This window comes from Anopheles marshallii, chromosome 2 (assembly GCF_943734725.1).
Source record: "Anopheles marshallii chromosome 2, idAnoMarsDA_429_01, whole genome shotgun sequence".
NCBI lineage: Eukaryota > Metazoa > Arthropoda > Insecta > Diptera > Culicidae > Anopheles > Anopheles marshallii.
Window position 1 is genome coordinate 39,975,025 of NC_071326.1, and position 25,331 is coordinate 40,000,355.

The window sequence follows — 25,331 nt, forward strand, 5'->3', positions numbered from 1 at the left end:
ATCGAATGTGATGGACGGGTGGCCTTGATTGCTACTTGAAAGATTGGAAAAGACCAGCAGTCTAGGTTCGTTCTAGGGCTAGTCACTCGTCTTACGTGTGACACGTTCCAGAATTGCACGAAGTTCGACCTATAGGAGCATGCTTGAAATCGATGTTTTCATCATTTGAATATGAGGTGAAAGGTTGAGTGGGGTGATAAAATGCTCACATGTTCGGGTGTGTGAGAAATTGCAAAACATACCTGAAGCATTATCAAATGGTATATCTGGAATTACTACTAGTCGATGGTCTACACATTCTACACATTATTTAACCAACAGAAGTATGCAAAATTAATATATGCATATTTTCTAGGGAAAGTGTATGGACTACAAATAACATATGCTTTAATTTATTTTAGTTCCTGTAAACTTTACAAAAAATAGTAGAAATATCTTAATCATCTACATGAAGATTTTGATTTGTAAAAATATATACTTTTTGCACGCAATAAATTTTTTTAAGCAAGCTTCTTTGACTTGTAATATCAAACGTTATTTTTCTACTATCTGGTATCATTTTTTTTATATTTTTCGTACAAAATCAATATCTGTGATACTTGATTTGTCAGGTAAACAATTTCGACCTCACCATCGACTGTTTTCTAGGAAAACAACACCGCACACGTCTCACGCCTTGCGATACAATCCCAATATTACTGACCTATGCCAATTTAGTAAACTACCATGCGCCTCCATTCACGTGTACGTAACGCCACTCAACCACCAGGCGTCTCCATCGAATGTGAAATTTTGTGACGGTGGGAATTTATTCCAATTTTAGCTCAATTTCGTACCCGTACAGCAAGAAGCAGATGAAGGGGTGAACTTTAGGAGGAAGTTTGAAGTGCAATAATATTTGCAGCGATCTGACCTGGATGGAGCCGAATGTACCATGAAACTGGTGGGGGACGGAGCTGTGTTTTTGGTTTCCAATATTTTCCGTTCAACGATGAAACTGTTACGAGTTTAACATGGTCGAACGATTTCCTAATTTATTTTCGTCTCATCAAAAACACAACATGGAACCAGCGTTATGACGCATTTTTAGAGCTTTATTTTTAGCGCCGAGTTCGCAAAACATCTAGTCAATAATCAAATTTTGCTATGAACTCATAGTAAATTTTAGGCTATAACGGCAAGCAATCTATGAAGATACGATAGAAGAGAATATGCCAGGAATTGAACATATGAACATTTTAATATACAAACAAATTGATTTGGCTGATCTTCATGAGTAAAACATAATAAATAAAATATAGCTCAGAATAAAAATAAAACCACATATGAAACACATTTCTTTTTCTCGAACAGTATTAGGGAACCATTCAATAAAACAATGATTTGTTAGTCAACTGTAATTGTTTGCAATCAACACCCATCACCACCACATAATGGTCGTACTGCATCCCAAATGGATTTTTAAATCTCCTTGCCAATTATGGCGCTTTTCCCATAATCCCTGTACCTCTGTGTGTACCCGCAATTAAACTGCACTCACTTATGCTTCGGTCTTTTCAAATGAAGCTTCAATTCATCGTCAGCCCCAGAGAAACTATACACACACACACATAAACAACCCACCAGAACAAACCGTCAATTGATTTGTTTCGATTCGTTCCAAACCGACAATGTAAAAGCAAATCGTGGTTTAACACTCCGCCTAATCCGCCCCGATTTTAGACCCCAGGATCGATCGCCTGATGTCTATCATCGGGACCCCCGCTTCCTTCTCGCCCGCTCCCTTCCATTCTCAACAAACAAACTGCACCAAGTGAAAACGTGCCATAATGGTGAATGGTCGCTTCACATGCCGCCTCTCGAAAGCTCCTTCGCTCTCGCATTGGCTAAAAATCACCCAAAACGGCACGTCAGTGACAGGTGCTCGGGATCGAACGGCACTCCCACCCGGGGAGTTAAGGTGGGGTGTCAGGTGTGCAATGGGTGGAACTAAATAAATACGAGCCGAAGCAGCGGGCCGTCCGTCGTCGACACGGCACCAAAATCACCGCTCATCAATCACGGGTGCTGGGGAAATTTTTGGGAAAAATCCGTTCCATTCCCGTGTGCATGATTTACCACCGTTTGGCAAGCGTTTGCCGCGTTTGGCCACTGAAGCGCAAAAGAGGTACCACACCCGTACCCACGTTTCCTCCAACCCTTGTACCCCCTTTCGATCCCTTATCCTGGTTCTCCACAAATCTGGCTATCCGCAATCCACTCTTGTTCGCTTCCTCTATCTACAACATCGTACGCCTGTCAGTTGTTTGTTTCAGTCCGGTGTGTATCGTTTTTTTTTTTGCTTCAATTTCTGTGTGTATGTTCGCTTGCTGCCCGGTTTGCCACCGCTTGAAGGATGATTTAATAACCGAACGCAAACAGATTAACCAAACTACTTCAAGCGGAACGGTGCTCGATGGGGAAAAACATTTCACTCCCTCTCTCTCTCTTCCTTCCTCCTTTTTTTCTCTCTCTCTCTCTCTCTCTCAGCAGAACGTGATAGCGACCCACCTAAGCGACCCATGCACAACGGATTACCTACGCTTTTTCACTAGCCCATGCGAAACCTACTGGGCGTGGGATTGATTGTGCAATGGATTCACCGAAATATGGTTGCCTCTCCGCCCTCCGCTCTTCCACCTTTTGCCCACCGCACCCTCAGCCCCCTTTTGTCACAATCCATTAACGATCGTCTTTTTGCGTTTTGTTTACCGTGTTTGGCTGGTGCCCCGGAAAAAGATGTCACATCCACATGTCCATGAATCTGACACGCAAAGCAACGTCCTTAAACAATGTACAAGCCGCATTGCAGACAGAGAGGATGAGGGGGAGGTGGAGAACCTCAGGTTATTGTGGTACGGCACGAAAAGGGGAGGCGAAAACAAAAAAAAACACACACAAACACAGGCGCTCACACTCCTCGGGCCATTAAATATGATTTCATGTGAAGCTGCATTTGCGTCGATTCGTTACCATTTGCTATCCCCGGGTCGGGACTGATTGGATATTATTGTATTGGATTATTGCAAACAACCGTTCGGTTAAATCGTTTCCACTAGCCCCATAAGCAATCGGGCAAATTGCACCTTCCGGGATAGCGCACACGGGAAGACACGTACAACCGAGGCCGTGGCCGAGTCCAGTTCGAAATGCCTTCAAATAATAACATTATCGGAGCATTGTTAGTGGCCGATTCCGTATCGCGGGTGGTTGGGAATGTCTCGCAAGAGTTTCCACGGGGCCTTGGAATGCCTGGTGTCCGTCCACTCACTGTAGCCAGTTTCCACCGACAGTGTGAAGTGGTACGAAAACGGCGACGTGATCGCACGTTCGCGTTCTCCACTATTTTTCCGCCACTTTAGAAGGTAATCTACTCCGAGCACGCCATCACCCGCATCGAAATCGAGAGCTAAACTTTCCGTACAGCGCTACGCTTTAGCACAACTTTCTAGCGAGGAAATGCTTCAATTCCACCATGCAGTGGGATTGGTTGGTTGAGCAAAAAAAGAAAACCACAGCGAGGCAACAAACTTAGCTCACCCCTAGTATTTGGGTACGAGATCCGATGCTAACCGTAACAAAACACACAGCAAAACCATGGCACCTTATCGTGGGGCGAAATGTGCTTCGCAAAACCCCGCGTCCGCGAAGATCGCATCGTCTTTTGATGCCGGTAGAATAATAACAAGGCTGGATAATTATCCGGGAAACAATCACGAAACGTAATCTAACCCACCCGCAACAAAACGGGACTGTGAATGTGAGCCGTACCGTAGTTTGGCAGGCGGTACCATAAGAAAAACATTATCTTTTCCCACGCGAAAGAACTGCCGGGGAAGAAAACACACATTCTACTGCTGTTTTTCTCGCTGCTTCTGTCCTCCGTCAATGCAATCCTTCACCAGACCAGTGTGTGCAAAGCATCAGCTGGCGGATGGAGTGTAGACGGCACCTTACTAAACTCCCAAAATCTCGTGCCTTTTTATTTTGTTTGAAGCGTTTCCTTCCTTCTCCAACACCAGCTCTGTTGTTTATCAATAATTTCGACGTAATTTTATTTCGTTTCAATTACGGCACACTTTTTTAGCGCTGCCAGCGTTGCCCAACTGCGAGCAGGCTCTGTTTGTGGCCGGAAAGATGCGAGCGTGCGAGGAAACTGCGCAACTTCCGTAGGAGTTTAAATGAAACGCTCCGCTATCTGATGCAAACCATTAGTGAATAAATGCCCCCGCGGGAGATATCTAATAGCTAGCTTGCTTTATTATCGGAAGCACATCGGAAGCAGCCGTATGATGTGCGAATGTGTTTAAGCCATTTTTAAACTTCCAACTAAGTCGCGCGTGGGATTTACCCAGGAACCCGGGGTTTTTCGGGTTTGCCCAGATTAACGATGCAGACGGGTGAAAAAGTTGTTTATGTTGTAGGCGTACGTGGCGCACGGTGGAGGCTGTGAAATCGATACCAGAACGTTGTTTGATCTGCCACTCCACACGTGGGAGATATTTTATATCCTAACCCCTGCTTGGGATGCTGCCGCTCAAGGTTTCTTGTAGTGAAGTTAATTGCTAAAAATCCGCTCTTTTGCTTTGTTTTGACACGATGCTTTGGACGAGGTTTAGCGTTGGATATATTTTTACCCCGCATGATGCCTGGATTTAATTCGCCTACCTTTAAAGAATCGGTCACTAAAGTTTTCCACCCTAAACGTCCGTCCTCGTTTTTATCGTTACATACTAAAGACAGTATGTAAATACAACCAACTTTAAGTATTAGAAATCCCTTAAACCCGACCTGTGTTCTAAAATTCTAAATCATTATAGCAACCAAGTTTATAGGAACCTGACGCTTTCATAAGTTATGAGAAAAATGTTGCTACCATTTTTGGATTATTTTGAAGATGAATATGCAAAGGTAAATATGGAACAACTCGACACTCGTGTGTGAAGTAAAACCGCATTGTACAGAATCGATTTAACCTGTAAAACTCGATTAAGATCAAAAGAAGTCTCCCACTGCATACCACCAGTGTCGTATTCAATGACTCTTTTGAGAAAAGTCATTCATTTGCAGCTCCAGTGAGGAGTCATTCAAATTATTAGTCGATTCTCAAAAAATGTAATGATTCTGCGAGGATTCATGAATCTTTGAGAATACTAAAATCTTTGAAGACTCATGAATCTTTGAAAATTGTTGCATCGTTGAGGACTCATGAATCTTCAAGGATTCATGAATCTACAGAAAAGTGTTTCCGATTCATTCATTCGAGTCAAAAACCATTCAGTTTCTTAAATCTGAATCAGATTCAATCAACACTAGCGTAGAAGGATGCAAAAAACCTTGAAAAATGTGCAATTTAACTAGTAAAGGATCCAGGATTGGCTGAAACTTTAACACTTGAACTTTAAAACGCTGTAATCAATATCAATACACAGAAACTAGAAAGTTGGCAAATTTCCACATTTATCTCTACGTGCTAAGAAATGGTTTCTACTTTCGCACTTCAACTAAATGGCGTCTCATATCGCCCCCATACTGGTGAAGATCATTTACACCAGGGTCATTCACTTACCGGCTACAGTTGTTTGTTCTCAAATCATCACAAAGTTATTGCCCCACGGAATGTTTCCCGTGCTCAAGAAAATTGCATTGTCAGAAAAAAGTCTATCCACGTACACACAGACTCTTCACAGTACACACACACACACACACACGTCATGTTCCGTCTTGATTGACTACTGTCGCACCATGTGCCGGTTGCTAACGTTACGGGATTATCTAGGACACCGTTTAGCTAGCGGGCGAGCGGCGAAGCACTGCCAACAAAAGACTCCATTGCACTCAGCGCCGGCCCAGCCAGAACGCCTGAAGCGCAGCTTTCCCGGTCCCGATCTGCCTGCTATCCTTTTGCACCGCCCCGATTGACCACCGCTAGCAGCGCCCTCTTCCGTACAGCTGCGACATAAGCGCAACGACTCGAGAGTTAAATATAATCATTAAATATTTAAACCATTTTCCGACCGCTCACACATTGCCGCCAGCTCAACACGAACGAGACGAAGCAGAACACGAGAAGCTGAGGTGGGGAGAAAAAAAATGGACCCGGCAAATGTCGGTGATGGTCCTTAAAAAGCATAAGTGAACGTGCCTTACCACCATCGCGCGAGTCGAGAACGGGGCACCGTGCGGAACGCGACGAAGGAGCCACACGCGTCACAAGTATGGTGCGGATGCTCATGCTTTTTAATGTTGATGATCCTTACCGTTCCTCGCTCAAGTGTGGCCTTCAGCAGTGGTTCAACTCCCTTCTGCCGTTCTTGCCTCCTGGAAGAAATGTATAGCGTCTGAGCTATGTAGCCCGGCAAACGTACCATCCGGCCACGGATTCCACGTTTGTCGACCCCATCGACTAACGTCGAGGATGCTCTCAGAGATTTATTACAATCACTCGTAGTTCCCGGTTTCTGCTGTGTTTCCTTTCTTCGTGAATGCTGCTCGCTCCCATCCGAACGCAATGCTAAACTGTTTCACTGCATCCCTGGAATACTGATAACTTTCCATATGTAAATGAACGTTAGTGGCATCGTCCTTGCTGGAACACGAGGAACGTACGAGCAGAGGCAGGTAACAGGAACGCAAGCAACCCAGTGTGACAATACATTTTTGGTACATTTCTGTCCATAGCTCGATCCAGTTTCTCAAGAGTGAAGCGTACGGGCATTGCAACATTGGGAAGGTAAAAGAAAAACAAAGATAAAATGGACCATTCTCCAGCGATAGTGTGATAGCTATACAATTTTATGCGACGAAACACCACACCACTGACACCGGACCCTAGACCGCTTTCCCCAATTGGTGTAAAAGTTCTTGCAAAAGTTCACCTTTTCAACAGCTTCACTATCCGGAAGAAAGCGTAACATACTTCGGACATCGTCACACCATGCCGCCGGCGTTCTGAAACCATTGTTTTCGTACGGTTTGCTTTTCTTTTCGTTTGTGATTTTATGCAAACTTTCGTCAAACACGAAGATTTGCTGGCCAGCTGTAAGACTACCGCAGTGAAAAGAAAAATCAACAACAAGCCACAAACTAGGAGACACCAACGTTGTTTATACTTGTTGTACCAAACGGATGGGACAGCAGTTGGGATAAAAAATTAAAGAGTTGAAAAATTAATGCTATAACGTGTAAAGGAAAAAAAACTAAAGACACAGTGTGCGATGCTACCTTCTAATATTACGCTTCGTGCAATATTAGAAAGCTGCTTGCGTATTACATTTTAACCCCACATCCTCTACCAACATCCAAATAATTTAAAAGAAATATTACTTTAACGATAGCTTTCAGCTCTTTTTAATGCTTAAACTTTAGCGTGATACAAGTACTGTAGTTTATAAAGCTGTCTCGATGACAAATGCTACTTCCCTACCCGTTTCACAAATGATTCAATAACATCTTTACAAGCTCACCACCCGTTACAAACGCATGTGTAGCCGCTGGCAGCCCTATGCCGTGCGGCACTCTTCCATTAGTATTCAACGAGGACCGGTCGTTTCTAAATTTCAATTCAATTCAAAGACTCGGTCTCTGGCCGCTGCTGACTCCGGCACACCCGGCAGTGTGTTGCGCTCCGGATATCCATTTCTTTCATCTCATCTTCGATCATCCGTTCATCGAACGCCATCGATACGGTTGTGGAATTAAATTACATAATACTATCGGCACAAAATGATACATCCGTCAATTTGCATCTAATTTTTTTTTCTTCTTCTTTGGCTCTCCCCAAACATCCAAACAACCCCTAGCCCTGCGTGGCCGTGAACGGTTCGTTAAAGGCCATTCAGCTGAGGACCGGTGAAGCTGACTCATTGCCATTCGGTTCACTTTCGCAATGATGCCACTCAACGATATTAAGCCATTACGGGCTGTAAATGGAATTCTTTCATACGGCTGGGAATGAATGAGCGAGGTGAATGCACTTTAAGAAACACGTAAGTGAATATGATGAAGAGCAAAGTAACACCAACACCAAATCCATTAAAAACTCAGCAAAATGTGTAAGCGAAACATCCATGCACCTACGTATATTCTTCATTACTTTAAACTCGATTCACAATGCTACTCGCATCAAATTGAAAGCTTATTTAGTCCAGAAAATGAAAAGACTCACAATTATCTCGGTATGGTGTCGACAAACGACACCGAAATGAAAAGACACCTTCATTCCCGTGTTGCTTATGTTTGACGCTTACTCCAGACCATATTACACCACAGCGAGATGGGAGGTTGACTTTCCGCTATTCACAGCTCGCCCAACAAGTCGATTTACACGAGTTTCAAGGAAAAAAAGCCCTGCATTTGGTGACAGGCACTACTGACTCGATGCTAACTTACTTTGGTCACAAATAAGAACAGACAAAACCTCTAACAGATATAACCACTCTGGTAGTCTGTGCAGTGGTATGAACATTGAACCAAAACAAAGAGACAGAAACAACTGCTCATTCGAACCTTCCCATCCTACGGCAAAGTTTCTCCCTTCCTGCGGGATAATGAAACTTCACCCTCGTGGTGCCATTTTGTGGTCCTTCATGCACAACTGGCCAATAATTTTGCAACCACAAAGCACGACAACACCGGTTAAATGAACCCCTGGCCCGGGCCCGGGATAAAGTAAGCGAACTGTGTCGGATCTCGGCCCGGCATCGGCTTTAGATACATATAATTGCCCAAAGAACGAAACTGCACAAAAGCATCAAACACGCCGCTTTTTCTATCGCTTGAGTGAAGATTCATTTTCACAACAACAAACTTTCTCGCCCGTCTGCACGGTTCCACATTAGCTCACCTTTCCTACCGATCGGTTTCATAGGGGCAGCGCACAAATTACGCTTCCCTATCGATTCGTACCGACAGCACCTTCCGTTGCCATGCTCGTGATGCGAAGTTTTCGATGCTTAGTTTCACCACAGAACCTCGGATGCTGCAGATGGATGAGTCGGTCCCGCTATGAGGTTATCGATTTTTTCTCCTGGATCCATGCACATCCTTCACCAGAAGCCACGGACCTATGGTGACTGCATCAGTTTCAGCCGAGCCAAAAATAACCTACAGCAACACGAACGCTCACTCACCGTTGTATTCTTCCCTGACATAGCATCCCTTAACGCCCTTAACGATCGCTCTTCGTCTATCCACTACGGTTCCTGGCGCGAGGAAGAGAAAACGCTACAACAAACCTCCAGTCACCAAAACTCAAACCATCCGACCGAAGCGACTTAGCTAAGCTTGAATCATGGCTTAGAATACAAAATGTTTCAATCGCTTTCGGTAAACCATCCGTCGTGCTGCTTCCCGTCGCTGCCGATTGGAGTCTCTGGTTGCATCGGTTCCTGCTGGATGGAAACCGTTCCTTAAAGGTGCGTCACTGCTGCAGGTCTCTAAGGGCGACACTGCGAAGAATAAGCGTTGACTAATGCTACATTTTGCAACCGATACACGGTTGCCATTGGTTACAGTGCTGTTGTGCGGGATGAACTGAAAAGCGTTATTTAGTTTTATTTTGAACAATGTTATGGGAAAGTTAATTTAAGTTGTTAAGAAAGCTTGGTATAATTTTAACATTTTATGGTAAATTTTCTTCGAAAGCGAAATTACATAAATTTAAATACGTAAATCATACATAAATCGCACATTCAAGCATTCAAAACCTCGAGAAAATTGAATGCTCGTGAAATTATATAGACGAAAACATCCTCAAATACTTAATTTTCATTAAATGGCATATGTTTCAAGAGTGAGAAAATGTAGTGAGGAAAGACATTAGTTAAGAACAGGGTGAATTTAAATTTAAAAAGCTTTTTCCGGGGATTTTCGATTCAATCCTTTAAAAGCATTCGAGTGAAATGAAAAATAAATTTCAAGCTGATATTACAGTCGAGTGCACGATGATGTATTTTGTATTATTCATACAAAAGGATTATTCCCGGTTTTAAAAGAGGGTTTCATTTTTCACCTGAATTTTCCTATAAAACAAAACTAATGTTGCAGTGAAGCTCTCGTTCTGTCCCAGTAAATGGTATTGAATGTTGGATTCCCACCGGCAAAACGTTGGTTGGAGAAAAAAAAATTCGAACATTGAAGTGTCTGAAGCAATTCCGTCATTTGTCGGTGTAATGAGTTGGTTTTTTACCAAATGCCGAGGTTTCGATTTTATCCGCGAAATTCTCAGCTTTTTCTTGCTTTGGTTCAAATAGTTCTAGACTGAGTCGAGATTGATCTAACGGATTTGAAGCTTTGTACATTATGTAAATTGTATTTTAGAGTTTACAGCTGACTATGCTTCTTTTTAGAAAGGGTCTAGTAAGCGAACGTACATCAGTACAGTAAGTAAAGTCTAGTATTATTTTAACTGAATCCAGAAAAAGCACAGACTTTGCTTAATACTTCGTGATTCAGTTCTTAGCTTACAGGCGAGAAAAATGTCAACAGAGTTTGTTTACATTTGAACAACATCCAGAAAGTGCGAATGATTTCCCCGATCTACAAGAGGAAATTCTACTTCAACTTTGACAGAATCCAGTAACGGGTCACACTCTTCCAGTTCAACTTGAAAACCCTGTATGGAGAAGTAAATAAGTTTGCAACTAACAAATTTTCTTTTGGTTTCTTAAGAAAATGGAAACTGTGATTGGAAAAATTGATATTTCTATGTAATATATTCACCTCAATGCTTAAAAACCGATTCCTGCGATATCCTGCACTACTATTATGTGCGGAACTGTAAACCGCCGACGTCTTCGTGCACTTACGCTCGCAACGCAAGAACTATATGTGTCCGATGCATGTAAAAGCATCGAAAGCACACGTACCGGTGACGGTGAATGCCGGCCGTCGGCAACCGCACTGCATCCTAGCAGTTGCATGGCCGTGCTAGCTTTACGATGTCGCAGAATCAACCAACATGACGGTAATCCAATCAGGCGGGAATTACGGTACAATTTCTTTCGGTAAAATTACTTTTCAATTTGTAGCGAGCGTCGTAAGAGATGCGACGGGAACGCAAAACCTCAACGCGTGCGGGATGTGCTTAGGATTTGTAATCGAAACCGCTTGATTCCGGTGGCTTATCGTGGAATGAATTTATTTCGGTTTTGAGCGACGCCGGCCACCGTTTAAGGGGTAGTAGTTTTGGGAGGGAAAACAAGCAGAGCAGTGGCCGGAAAATGCCACACCACAAAACGGTGCACACACTCACCGCATGCAACGGACCGTTGAGAAGATCCTTTTCCAGTGGGGAGGTATTGTTGCCCGTTTTAATCCTGCCAGCGATGGAAAACAACAATTTAATGCACTTGTTTTGATGGAAAAGTTTCACCCAAACCCAAGTTGTTTGTCAGTAGCTCGAGATCCTTTGGTTGTTTTTCCTCAATGCTTACAGACTAACGTTGCTCGCTTTCATCTCCATCCTACGGGAGCTTAACTCCAACGGGTTGCATTCGTTTGGAGCATTTCTTCCGAACGATTCCCATTAAATATGGCCAAAGCTCTACCGCTCCACCAACCGAGCAACGCTCATTAAATTATCCATAAATGCTGTGCTTGAAAATGGATTAAGCTCGCAATCCGTTTCGTAATCAAATTGCAAACGATCGCCCAATGTCCGCCTGCTTGCCGTCCGCCCAGCTGGGCCGTTGCGTTTCAATGGCGCCTGTAAAGTGGAACGGCGAAGCGAAGAAGAGAAAAACAACACGCATACTTAAAAGGACACTAAAAACTGGACCATCGGTACCTACCATAATGCCATCTTAATCGAGTTATAATCATACGGGCTATAAAACCTGAAACCATTACATTGGAGCATTGGTTGATGGTTTCCGTGCCGGCCCTATCGGTTCCATCATTTTGTGTAAGGATAGTAAACACACAAACACACACATAGTGCAAACTCTTGCACTTAGTGCATGTGTGTATCAAAGGAAATGTGGAAGGAAAGCGCCCGGTTTTATGGTTAGTTATGGGTCTAAAACCATAAAGTGCCATTAACGGTGGCAATGAAGGTTCTTTCGCTGAGCACGCTGGATAATAATTCTTCCATCGACATTGCATTGGGTTTGGGTTTCTTTTGCCAACCATTTCCACCCCAAAGGGTCCCGCCTCCACGGGTGGGAGGGGACAATCCTTTAAGCTGACTGTCAGAACAGGAACGGACGAACGCGACACTGCACGGTGCACTCTGCCATTTTTCTTTGAAGGTCATCTCAAGTGCCGCTAATGGTTGGAACAGTCCCTCGGGACACGATGGAATGAGAAAAAGACCTGAGGAAGGCATAAAATAAATACTGCTTTGCGAGCAAATCTTAACGAAGCTCTAGAAAAGGGAAGAAATGCAAGATTATTACAGAGGTTTGGCGTTGAATTTCAACCTCGCTCTGTTTGTGTCGGGTTAATATGTTGAAAATACAGAAGATAACAGTCCGAAACTACAGGAACTTCCGTCCAGCTGAAGTTGTGAAATAACAAATTAAAACCTGCTAAGGCTGTGCCTTTTGATGCATCTTTACTGATTTTTTTAAATGGACAATATAACTGTTACAGCTACTACTAAAGTTCCAATAAACTCACAAAACATCATTCAAAACAGTGAAACCGTTTCCGCGAAAGCTTTCATTGCGCTAATGAAAACTGGTGAATGCGCTGAAAGCTGCTACCATTACGTAGCAAACAAACAAGCGATTCACGGTGCCGCACCAGATGACAGAATCCAACACCCGGGCACCGGATTTCACGGAAATCGTTACGGTTAGCTTGCCGGCAAATTTCCATCTCAATGCACCAACGGAAGAAATTAAAATTGGTAACTGCATTGCTATGCCCGTGCTGCACTGTGCAAATGTTTACCATGCATGCACATTGACGATATGCACACTGTCCTTGAATGCGCCACCTCCCGTGGGTTTCTAAGACTGCAGCGCGCTCGGTGTGCTACGTTGCACCGAGAAAGTCAAAAACCCTTCGGGCCACGGTGACGAAGAATGTCACCCCCGTTGAAAGGATGGATTCGGTTCGCTCGGTGGATAATCTTTGCACGTATGCAAAGCCACGTATACATAATTAATGCCCGGGACCGGAGCGAAACTGGGGAAAAGTTTAATTCGCACAACTTTGCAACCGTAGCATGGGACGAGGCGCACCCAAAACACGGCGCTGTTGTTACCGTGTTGTGCGTACGCGACCGTGACCGTTTTGATGCACGGCTCGGTCAAAATGGCACTGCGGCTCGTTGGGAATTGTTGCAGTGTCCCGGTAGCGAATGCGATCTTGTTCGGCAACGAACGTCACTATCAGTGATGGGAAATCGATCTGTTCTAGCAACCATTGGAGTAGCTCAAAAGAGGATAGGGTAGGGGGGTAGAAAAATAGAAGTACACTAATTAATTTGATAATTTCCCTCTATTTGCCCCATTCTTCTGCTCCGGAAGGTTATTTTAATTTTATTTACTCTTTCAGTGCCGTTCAATTATTAAATCTCTTTAAGACTCTTTTTCATCCTATTCTTCCTTCCACATTGCACGGGATGTCGCCAGGTGCCAGGGCCTCGTGGACCTGAGGAAATGTATTGACTCTCTAATCGATCTTGTTGTCTGAGCATCTCTAGAGCACATTCATTAATTTGCATGATATATCATACCGTGCACTAATAATTTCGCTTGAAACGTACGTTTCCGGAAAACAGGACAGAATCTCAATGTTTGCAAGATTCTGTCGAGCTCCACAGGTATTTAAGAGTAGCAAGAGAGTCCTTGTTGGTCCTTCTTGGAACACTTTCAGGGGTTCGGACGTAGCCCAGCTCAGGGTGATTTCATGAGTCTTATTAGAATGATTAGGTTGTTTGTATGCTTGTTCGTTCCCCTTTGACTCTCCAACCCACATAAGATTCTTATGGGACATATCTCATGGGCAATCAGCCACTGCAGATTCAGAATCTCTACACAAAACTTGTTTGCGAAATTCAAGTAAATTGACTTTTACCGAACAATTTCTCGAAGTCGACTCAAATGGCGTCGCTTGTACCAATCGGACCTAAACGTCAATATCATCCAAGTCTGCGACTCTCGCTAGGAAAGGAAAATCCCCTCTTGGCGAATTGATCTAATTCAGGCAATATGAACTGTATCTGACATTTTGTAATCCAAAAATATTGCCTACTTACTTATCAGGCGCTACAACCGCTTCGCGATCTTGGCATGCTGCAGGAGTCCTCTAAACCGCTCCATTATCCATTATACTAGCCCTCCTGGCGGACTCGTCAACGCCAGCTAACAAATTTAAACAATAAAATAAAGTGTAATTCAATCCTCTTTTACCCCAATTAAGAAAAATGCTACAATACATAAGGATATGGATATTGTTTAAAAATACTAAATATTGTTTAGCGTTGTGCCATGCACATTGCACATTTGTGGACCTATTGCTAATTAAGTGAATGTTTTATAAAAGTCTGTACAGTAAGGTCAATTTGGTTGAAAGCATTTACCTCCAGCAAAGACTCCATTAAAGTGTAAAGATGTCTAGTTTCTGAAATAAATATATAAAAATATAGTACAAACAAATTCCCTACAGATAGAGCTTTATTCGTACGTTCGAAATGCCGTACAAGTGAGGTGAATTGCTCACCAATCCTTTTCGGAACATGGAATGATACACAGCGGGGAAGTATAATGATACATTGATACATTAAACTATTCACAAACTGCTTTACGGTTTAAATATTTAAGTTTCCAAATTCTTCATCCGTTCATCTTAATACACTCCCCGCTATAACTTAAATAGATTGGACATCAAGCTGAACCAGCCGAACCAGCTTTTAAAATAACATGCAACCGAACATCAACCCATCCATCCATGAAAACCCCAGAAGCCGAAACCCACTTTTTTCCCGTTGCACCATGTATATGAAAATTGCATTTTCAAATTTATGAAAATCAACCCACCCCGTTGGGTTGGGACCCCACCCAATCGGCAATCGGAGCAACATCGGCACGCTCTGTCTTTTAAGGGGTTGCGGGGAAGGCACCGGAATATGTGGGTCCCCCGTTTCGTTTTCTCCCGAGAGCCCCATCGAGCCCGATGACCGAACCGGATGACCGAACCGGCCGGGAAAGGCCGTTGCCTTACCCCACCGAACCGCGTCTTGTGGCTGCCACAGCGAGTGTGCTCTTTCGGTGCTCTGCTCGCTAGATTGATCATCGGGTTCGATGTAAATGAGGGCTAGATTTCTCGCCTGACCTGACATCTTGCGGCCTTGCCCGGAGCATCCGTACCCGTACCCTGTCGCACTCTCACCTCCGCCCCAGTACACAAGACACCGACGGGGCTGGTTGGGTTAAAACCCGGGACACAAAACCACCATTGTTGCTGCATTGCGGATTTTAAAATTCTCTACCAACGCTAACCGGGAACCGGCTGTTTTCGCCGTTCGTCACACCGCAAGCCAGTTTATCGATGTAATATACCAGGGAATGAGCAGTACGTAACGGGGATAGGGCACTACAACCTGTTTCGTGACTAGATTTTGTTGCTTTTTAGTTATTGTATTGCCAACAATTGGACTGTACCAGCGTCAGGTCACGCAAAGCTGACAAAATCCGTCCCAAGTCCGCACGGTGACAATCATCCCGGTGCTGAGGCCAAAACCACCGGGGAAAATATGCACACATCCAGCACTCCGCCTTCATCCCTTCACTGCCGCACCTTTCATGCCTCCCCGGGAACCTTGAACGCCGGGGCACTGATAGTGTGTGCCACCCTGCTCGGCATGCCATTCAGGTGCAACGTGTTTGTCGTGCTAATCTGTCCCTGTTCGAGACATACAGCAACAACAGCAAAAAATCGGGCGAGGTTTATATGAATTCATCATCCAACCCCAGCACGAATAGTGCCGTGCCGTATCAAACGCTGGACCTACCGCTGCGGCACAAATCGTCCGAGTCCGTGCACGCGTCCCAACGCGCGCCGCATGCAGAAGAATCGACGAAAACGATCAAACTTCCCCAGGGTTCTAGTTCGGTTCACTCACGAAACGGTGAAGCAATGGCGTCGCCGCACTCGGACCGGTCACTCACGGCCTGCCTGTGTACGGTTTTCCCCTGATTGGCACGATGTCCTTTTAGCAGGCAGCCCCAATACGTACTCGTGCTGCGTTTAGCTTCAAGTGCCACCCTTGCAGTGGCGCTCAGGCAACCGGAAATCGTTGCGCCAGGTCAGGAAAAACTCAACGAACGCCACCCCTCCGAACACGTACCCGGCACACGCGTTTCCTTGCATTTCCCGGCGAAATGTTTGCGTTCCCTCTATCTGACGTTATTTTCCAACGTTCGGAGGTTACATTCAATGCCTGTTTCTTATGTTTGTGTGCGGTTCGGTTCGTTCATTCCAACGAGTTATGCAAAACAAAACAAAAAAACACCGTGCGTGCGGCACTCGATGGATGATGATACTCCCCTCGCTTCGATCCACCCCCCTCCCCGGGGGGTAAGTTGTGATATTTTTATTTGCCACATATGTGCCCGCCTACCAAACAATCTTCGATGTCCCACGCATTTCTGATACCGGGCTGATCGATTCCAGCACCCGTCTACCCACGACTACCCGTGAGTGTTTCACATCGATAAATCGTACCGTTGTTATGCCTATCTATTTCAACCAATCGTTCACACATGCCGCTGGAAGATTTGGTGATTTCCTTGGCAAACCCATCCCCACGTCTAGGACGGGTCACCGTCAGACATGGCGTAGGGAAAGTTATGAAAATAGAAATCAAATGTGTGCCGACCTAAGGTGGGAGCCGCAAAACGCTAAAGTTTATCCGTACGCACGAAAAAAGAATACACGGGGATATGGTAAAGTGATAAATAATATAGGATTATTTCGTATTCCCTTCCCTCCAATGCTAATAGAAACGAGTAGCTCTGGAGGCTTTCACAACGCTGCGCCGACCGATGGAGTGTTGCAGCTTTATCGGCTCTATCGCAGGATCTCTCTGAATCCAATCTCGAGGGAACGTTTATATTGGTGGATTTTTTTTCTCTCCATATTGAAGTTCCTCCATATTGAAACTCTGACAACTTTCCCGAATGAGGGAATCCGTAAAAAAAAACCCCCCAAGAAAGAGACGGAGTTCCCGGTTGCGGTTTAATGAAATGTAAACAAGCGTTCATGAATCCATCGAGCCACGAATCGAGCACCGATGCTTGGCATTGATTTTGTTAATTGATTCTACATGACTCCAATTCCGATGTGCGGATCCGCCCTCCCACAATCGAGCCCCGAAAGGAGAAGAGAGACCCCCCTCGTAGGAGAGGGGGCGATATTGGTTTACACAAGCAAAAACTGCACAACCATTCCGGCACGTCGCTTTCAGTTTGCAATCGCAGCCTTCAACCGGTCTCGATCAACCGTTCCCGTTTCCCGGACCATTAATCAATTCTGCTGCTGCTGCTGCTGCTGCTGCTCCCGTTCGTCGGTTACGAATGGCTACACACGCCTTTGCTGTTCGCGATGGTTGGCCAACCGTATCCTCGACGCGTGTTGGGTTTAATACACTAATTGAAAGTTTAATGGTTCAACCAACCGGCAAAGGGAGAAGGGAAAAAAGGAACCATCGCATTAAAGTTCAGACGTATTCTCGGAAGATTATTGGACTATGTTTCGTGATGAAAGATGAATATGTTTGAGTGCGGATTCAGAAGGCAATTCTTTAATTTTTAATGAATATTGCTTTCAATAGACAAGATACAAATTTATGATTGTTCGTTCAAAACATCCGGTAAGTTGTTTATCAAACGATTTGTATGCTCACGACAATTACAAAAATGTTCATACCTTTGGGACATCACAACTTCAGGACGTGTAGTGCTGCCACTTTTGGCCACTTCTAGGAAGTATATTTACATAGCTATTGAATAGTCCGGTCCTCCTTACGAGCGAGAGGCCCAGGATGGGACTCTCTCAACCGGCCACTCTACAGCCAGGCGATTTAAAGTTTTCGCATACCCATCAGAGACACGAACTTTATTCAAAATTTATATGCTCAGTTAACAGTTTCAACCGCAGATGTAATAGGACCTGGAATGGAATAGCTGCTACAATAATACGTTGTACTATGGTCTCACTAGAGTGCAACTAAAATTGTCAAGTCGAGTCTAGGTTTGAGGTAGGTAGGTTGCGTCATGAGCATGACACCGGACAACTCAGCTCGTAAAATCTATTTTGATCAACTGCATGAATAGAGCAGGTTTGATTGAATTCGTGGTTGAGATACATAAATAATGTTCTCCAGAATGACCCGTATTTGCGTTTTTCCGAAGATAGTGGCGACTTTAAGTGGAAGAATTACTTTAGCAGGTAAATATCTCGATACGTTTCAAAAAGCCCGTTAAGTAAGTAAATATATGAAGTGTTCATAGAAATCTCGCAACAAAAGCTAAACGAGATGTTATGCAAAAAGGGTAATGATTCGGAATAAGAATAAAAAAAAAATCTTTAAAAAAAATCATAAGAAAGCTCCAACCACGTAACCATGTAAGTGATTGCATACTATCCAGGCGATTGCAGGGCCCTTGCTATGCTTATGTCAAATCGCTGCAAAATCTACGTTTTTGGTTGCATAGATATAGGCGTACAAATTGTGGTAATTGAACGTGAACACATACATGCTGAGCTCTTTCAAATGTTTTAACAAAACATAAATTAAAATTATAAAGGAACAGGCAATACCCGAGATAAGCATTTATTGAGGACCAGCATAATGCGGGAAACGCTGTGTATCTCTGTTTTCCATGTTGCAAGTTTTCCAACCGCGTATATCGAGGAGTACCTGTAATTAGTTTCCTATTATGTTCTGCGCATTGTCTAGCCTACAGGTGCAAGCATCCCTACAATGTGTGATGATGAGGATTGTTTTTTCTACATATTTCAAAATGTATTTTTACTGAGAATTAGTGAAGAAATGTTGGATCATACCTCTTTTCCGGAAACTTTGATAAAAATATCATTTAATCATTAACTAACATTTAATATAATTATTATTTATACAATTTTGGTTACTTTTGAACCCACTTTTTGACTATGGCAAATAACGAAAAGTCATAACGAACTATGGGATTTCTCATAAACTTACGACCACAAATTAAGCAAAATGACAACCATCATTCGCAGCTGTCAATGGTAAGTCTAAACATAAACAGTGCAAAAATCGAATCACTTTTGGTAGCAACTGTACGCAAGCGGGGTTAAAATTCTATCGCGCAGTTTTTCGTTGCAAACACATCCGATTGCTCTCGTAGAGAAAACGTTAGGTTTGCGGATTTTCCTTTGGAAATAAGCACGAAACAATAGACCCAATACCACCCACGATGGAGGTAAAGCAAGAGCAGGAAAATATTTATCTCTTCGTACCCAACATCATTGGTAAGACAGCATGATGCCATCTATTGTTACAATCAGCTTTGTATGCGTCATCGTAATGTGATTTGTTTATTTTCTTTGGCACCAGGTTACGCACGAATCGTGTTGGCAATTGTTTCCTTCTACTACATGCCCACCGACTATGTGATTGCCAGCTGGTGCTACATCATCAGCGTACTGCTCGATGCACTCGATGGCCATGCGGCACGGCATTTCAACCAGTGTAAGTATTCAGACCCCGCGCAACGCAATCACAGCAAAGAAAATCGACGCAACATTTTGCCTTTTTCCGCACCATCCATTTCCGTGTTCCACCAGTGTGTGTGTGTGTGTGTATAGATTAACTTGATGTTGCATAACGAGCTAATCGAACGCTCGAATTATCTTGGGAATATTTGGTTCTGTGGTGCGGTTCGATAACGAAGATAGTAATGTACCGCCCTTTATCTATGTTTTTAGCCACCAAATTCGGTGCCATGCTGGACCAGCTTACCGACCGGTGCGGTACGTGTGGCCTGCTGGTGACGCTCAGCTACTTCTACCCGAAGTACATGTTCTGGTTCCAGCTTTCAATGGCAATCGATGTAGCATGCCACTGGTTCTATCTGCACACGTAAGCAAACGGGCGACTACGCAAAGATGGGATGGCTCCAAAACGGTGTAACTAATCATAACGATCTACCTTCCACAGCACGGTCCTCCAGGGCAAGACGTCGCACAAGTTTATCGACATGTCCGGTAATCCGATTATGCGTGTCTACTACACGAACCGTACCGTGCTTGGCTTCATGTGTCTGTTCAACGAGTTGTTCTATGCCGCACTCTATCTGCTCCACTTTACACCGGGTCCGCTTCTGCTGGGCTTCTCCACGTTTAAACTGCTTGCGATTGTGTCATTCCCGGTCGCCATCGTCAAAACTGGCATTTCGGTAATCCACGGCTTCGTGGCCAGCTGCAACATCGGCGTAATAGACGTGGCGGAGCGTGCCGCACAGCGGCAACGTGAAGCAAACAAAAAACCGCAATAAATCGCGGAAACTGACCGTCCCGTATGCGGCCAACATATGGAAATGTTTGTTTCCCCTCGTTTTCCCCGCCAAGGGATTTTCCTGTTCAAAAATGAGATGTTCTGAAGATGGATGAGAGGGAAGGCTCTCTGACGGTTTGTCCGGTCTCTAATTCCGCGGCTGACATTCAGACGACCGAGACCGGGAGCTTCCGAAGCTATCCGACAAAATCGATTTATGCCAAAGGACGACAACAGATGGAAACAATCTATTAATGTGTTTAGATGAAAAAAAAATTGTGTATTTAAGTGTTGTTAACTAATGTAGCTGAAATTTATATCCCCTTTCGCTGACGAAACGTAAAACAAGGGATAAAACTTTTCTGGACCTGAACTGCTGTATCGCGCACGGTGAACGAGAATAAGGTGTGAGAGCCGATCGATGTTGGCGAGCTAAGAAAGGGTATGGAAACGGAAACATAGTCATGCACATTCCACTGATGCATCCACAGAACAGAAATTCAACCCGAACAATCGATATTTTGCTAATCAGAAAGATATATCTACACTCTCCCCTCGGTGTGGTACAACATTGTAGCTTCAAAGAAGTATAACTAATCGCAATTATCCCCAGCACATACACCTCCCCCTCTCTAGGAGGACATACGCATAGGTCATCCTGTTTGCTTTAATAGTAGTATGTACTATCGTCCGGAAAAAATAGCAATTGCCGTGAACAAAACTACCTTCATATATCAAGGGTAATCACGTCAAATTGTTTAGAGTAGTTTCAAACCCATTTCATCAATGTGACTTAAAAACCCTCCCTTGTGTCTACCAATAAATAGCCTTTCTCGGTATTAAATCGATAGTTATTGTTACCCAGTATCAAGAAAGAAAAAATCGATAAAATCATTGGCAAATAGTAGTAGAAACAATTAAGCTGGTGCATTTATTATTGTTATGTTCTGTGAGTACAAAGCATCGTTGATGCGTGTGTTAGGACGTGGACTGCTCGTTCCGATACGAGAGATCCAGATAACTTCTATCTACGTCCACGTGCAAAATGAGTTAAGGATGAAATAATAGGTGAACCGTTAAAGACACATAGCTTGAAGGCTTAAACGAAGCAATACGATCGGTAAACGCGATACGATAGAACTCTGCAGACCCACTTCGTAAGCGACTCCACAGCCAAGCAATGAAATTCTTAACCTTTAAGGCTACTCATACCGGCACGCATGATTTCGTCCACCAGCAAAATGTTAACGGCGATAATGGTAGAGGAGTTGAGAATTTGCTTCTTCACGATATAGTTATCGAACACGCCCAGATCGACCGGTTTCATCGGTTCACCGGTAGAAAGATCCAGCCCGATCGGGTCCTCGTTCAGCAGCCCTTCCTCCTGCAGCCGAACGATCGTGTCCTGCGCATCGTACCCACTGTTGACGGCCAGAATCTTCGGCACCACGAGCATAGCATCAGCGTACGCGTGAATCGCAAGCCGCGTCTTTCCCTTCACGGTTTTGGCGTACTCGCGCAATTTGTTGTGCACACGCACCTCGAAAGCACCCGCCCCCGGTATCAGCTTCTTGTCCTCGATCGCGTTGTTGATCGAGCGCAGGCCATCGCGAATCGCATCCTTGATCTGTAACAGCGTGTGCTTGTTGGGGCCCTTCATCAGAATCGTTACCGACAGCGGGTTCTTGCAGTCCTCGACGAACGTGTACTTGTTCTCGCCTAGCACGTGCTCGTACACTTGTCCCGCAAAACCGAGACACGATTCGTCCATGTTGTCGAACGAATTCATCGCCATACCGCCGCAAGCCAACGCCAGGCGCTCCATGTTACGGCGCTTCGCGCGACGCAACGCCACAATTCCTTCCTTCGCCAGCATATCCAGCGACATCGGATCGATGCCCTTCTGGTTGATGACGACGAACGTTTTGTCCGTACCTTCGCACACCTTACGCTTCAGCTCAATCACCTTCTTGACGCGCTCCTGGATGAACTCGCGCTCGGCCAACACGAACTTTTCGCGCTCCTCAGCCGTTTTGTAGAAGAATCCCGAATTCACCTCCGACTTCTCGTACTCCATCGATACGTTGCACGTAAGAATGTACGCATTGTTGACGCGCTTGGGCATGTCCGGATGACGCGCACCATGATCCATAACGATGCCCTTGACCAGCTGTGTATCGGTGGCCGATTTGTGCTGCATCTCCATCAACTCCACCATGTGCAAATCGACCGGTTTGCCATCGCTGCGAATAGCTAGGATCGCATCAACGCACACGTCTGTCAACAAGTCGGCCAGATCCGGGTGCACCTTGGTACGGAGCGATGTGCGGGCAATGTTGAGCAGATTTTCGCGATTAATCTCGATCGGGTGTGCAATCTGGTCCAGAATTTCCAATGCCTGCAGCCGGGCCTGGTCGAAACCTTCCGCAACGATGCGTGGATGAAGTCCATCCCCGATGTACAGATCCGCCTGTTTCAGCAACTCGCCGATGATCAACACGATCGAGGTAGTTCCATCACCGGTTACATCGTCCTGGGCCGTACTGGCACGGGCAATGAGCGAAGCGGTCGGATGCTTAATCTGCATTTCGTGCAGCAGCACATTACCATCCTTGGTTATTTTGATGTCACCGGCACCCGAAACCAACCTAATGGAAAAGTGAGGTTAGAAATGGTCAGGTGAGTCACATAAAAAAGAACCACCATCTGAATTGTAGAGCTTGACCGAACTCAAAATGTTTCTTTTTTCACCAAATAGCGACCAAATGCAGTCGAGCTATACATTTTTAGAGCTTTATTTTAAATTTTAAGCGATTTTTCACGAACAGTTGTTCACATCCTACTCACATTTTCATTGTTCCCTTCGGGCCGAGATTTGTCTTCATTACATCCTGAATGCCTTTCGCCGCCGTAATGTTAATCGCCAACGCTTGAGCAGCACGAGCAAACTCAGCCTTAGGATTTAGCAGACTAATGGAGGCCATTTCCCAACTGTATAACTTTTCTTTACAATTGAACCAAGTAGAAATTCAGCGACACTGCACAGGCCCAGTCGGTGTTTCGAAGCTAAACCAGGTGTTTTCTTCGCTTCTTCGCTTCTTTATAAATAATCGGACTGTCAAACGGAAATGTCATAAGGGGTAGGAAAGCTAGATATTTTATTGGAGCAAACAAAACCAGTATTTTTTGAAAAAAATGCATAGAAATGCACCACTTTTCAATTTATAGACGCAAATAAATAATATAATCCGTCTGAATATTAAATGGAACACAAAGGGATCAATTCAAGACAAATTGGTACACACTACACCCAATGCAAACAGAATCTCTCGAGTATTCAACTCGCGCTTGTTTACCAGTAACATTTTTTCTCCGGCAAATCAGCGCTCGCACGCGTTTTGTGCAACAATTGTAAATAAAGTGCATTTACCAACGTTGTGCATCGAAAACTTGCGAAAATGACCAGCAAAAAGTTAAAAGTTGAAACCGACAATGACGAGGAGCATCGTATGGAGGCGAAAAGTGGCAGCGACGATTCGAGCGACGAGGAAAATGAAGAAGCATACGAGGGTGATGAAGTGAGTCGGGCAGCAAACGCGTGGGGATTCCGCGCCGGAACTGATCCTATGATTTGTTTCCATTTACTTTAACCAGGGCATTACCGTTGACTTCGAAGGACGCAATCCAATCGATCCTGATTTGGATGGCATTAAGCAGCTTTTGGGACAGCTGTTTGTAAAAGCGCACATCGATCTGACCGAGCTAGCGGGAGTTGTTGTGGGTTGGTAGATATGCAGCAAGGTGTATTGTTTTGCACTTATAATCAACATGCATTGTTTTTGGTTTGTAGCTCAAAACTATGTCGGCAGTGTGCTGAAGCAAGCGTACAATGATGCCGACGATGACGAGGAAGACGAGGACACAGACATGGGTGATCCCTGTCAGGTGGTGTTCGGCGTGACAACGGTTATCAATCTGGCCAACAAGCAGGAGCTTGCAGCCGTCCGTCAGCTAAAGAAGTTGATCTTCGAAAAGGCGGAAAAATATGCGACCGAGCTAGTCATACAGCAGTTCCGTGAAGCACTTGAAAGTGGTTCGAAAACGACGGGACTGTTGCTGAACGAACGTTTCATCAACATTCCGGCTGCGGTTTGTGTGCCGATGTGCGAAAACCTACTCTCAGAAATGGAACGCGCACGCACGAAGGGAATGCCATTCACGTTCGACTACTATCTAATGTTCGTGAAGTACTACCAACAAGCGGCCGATGGAGATAAACCCGCCGAGGTACTGTACAGCAACGATGAGGAAGAATATTTTATCAAGGATTCGTGCGCAAGCTTCGACTATTCCGTGCAGAAGGAAACAACCACAGCCCTCGCCGGCCAGTGGCAGAAAAAGGACGCCGAGCTGCAACCATTCCGTAAGGTGCTTCTGATCGAGGCGAGCAAATTGCCGACCATTATATCGTCCATCAAGAACCTGGTATCATCAGTCACCAGCAAGTAGTTCAGATTGCTTCATATTATTTTCCACATTACGTGCGTGTGTCTAATATAGTTGTATTTTTGTGCTACATGAAATGAAATAAACTAAAGTTCCTCGCTTACGGGTACGATGGTATCGTACCGGCGATTCCGTAAAACGAAGCGTTTTTCTGTCACTTGCCGCACCGCACCATCTCCCATTCCTCGCCCGTTGATGATTCATCCACAAGCGGTTTGTTTTGGTTATTTGACACTTGAACAAAACGCAACTCAGCACAAAGTTGTTCCCGTACCTTTTTTACCGTGAATCAAGT

General features: G+C 44.6%; 3 protein-coding genes across 3 annotated transcripts; 2 read left to right on the forward strand and 1 right to left on the reverse strand.

Moving 5' to 3' along the window:
- Nucleotides 1–19,451: 19,451 nt before the first annotated feature.
- On the forward strand, nucleotides 19,452–20,531 carry LOC128719734 (CDP-diacylglycerol--inositol 3-phosphatidyltransferase). Its single transcript, XM_053813364.1, has 4 exons — nucleotides 19,452–19,506; nucleotides 19,592–19,726; nucleotides 19,963–20,116; nucleotides 20,195–20,531. Exons 1-4 carry the CDS (start codon nucleotides 19,452–19,454, stop codon nucleotides 20,529–20,531), a joined length of 681 nt encoding a protein of 226 aa, XP_053669339.1.
- A 1,188-nt stretch (nucleotides 20,532–21,719) lies between these two features.
- Nucleotides 21,720–23,514, reverse strand: LOC128719621 (T-complex protein 1 subunit zeta). Its single transcript, XM_053813249.1, has 2 exons — nucleotides 23,378–23,514; nucleotides 21,720–23,178 (listed from the first exon to the last, which is right to left on the reverse strand). The coding sequence occupies exons 1-2, from the start codon at nucleotides 23,512–23,514 to the stop codon at nucleotides 21,720–21,722; spliced, it is 1,596 nt and encodes a 531-aa protein (XP_053669224.1).
- Nucleotides 23,515–23,988: 474 nt separating this feature from the next.
- LOC128707196 (protein BCCIP homolog) lies at nucleotides 23,989–25,039 on the forward strand. Its single transcript, XM_053802146.1, has 3 exons — nucleotides 23,989–24,108; nucleotides 24,185–24,311; nucleotides 24,381–25,039. Exons 1-3 carry the CDS (start codon nucleotides 23,989–23,991, stop codon nucleotides 25,037–25,039), a joined length of 906 nt encoding a protein of 301 aa, XP_053658121.1.
- The last annotated feature ends 292 nt before the right edge of the window (nucleotides 25,040–25,331 follow it).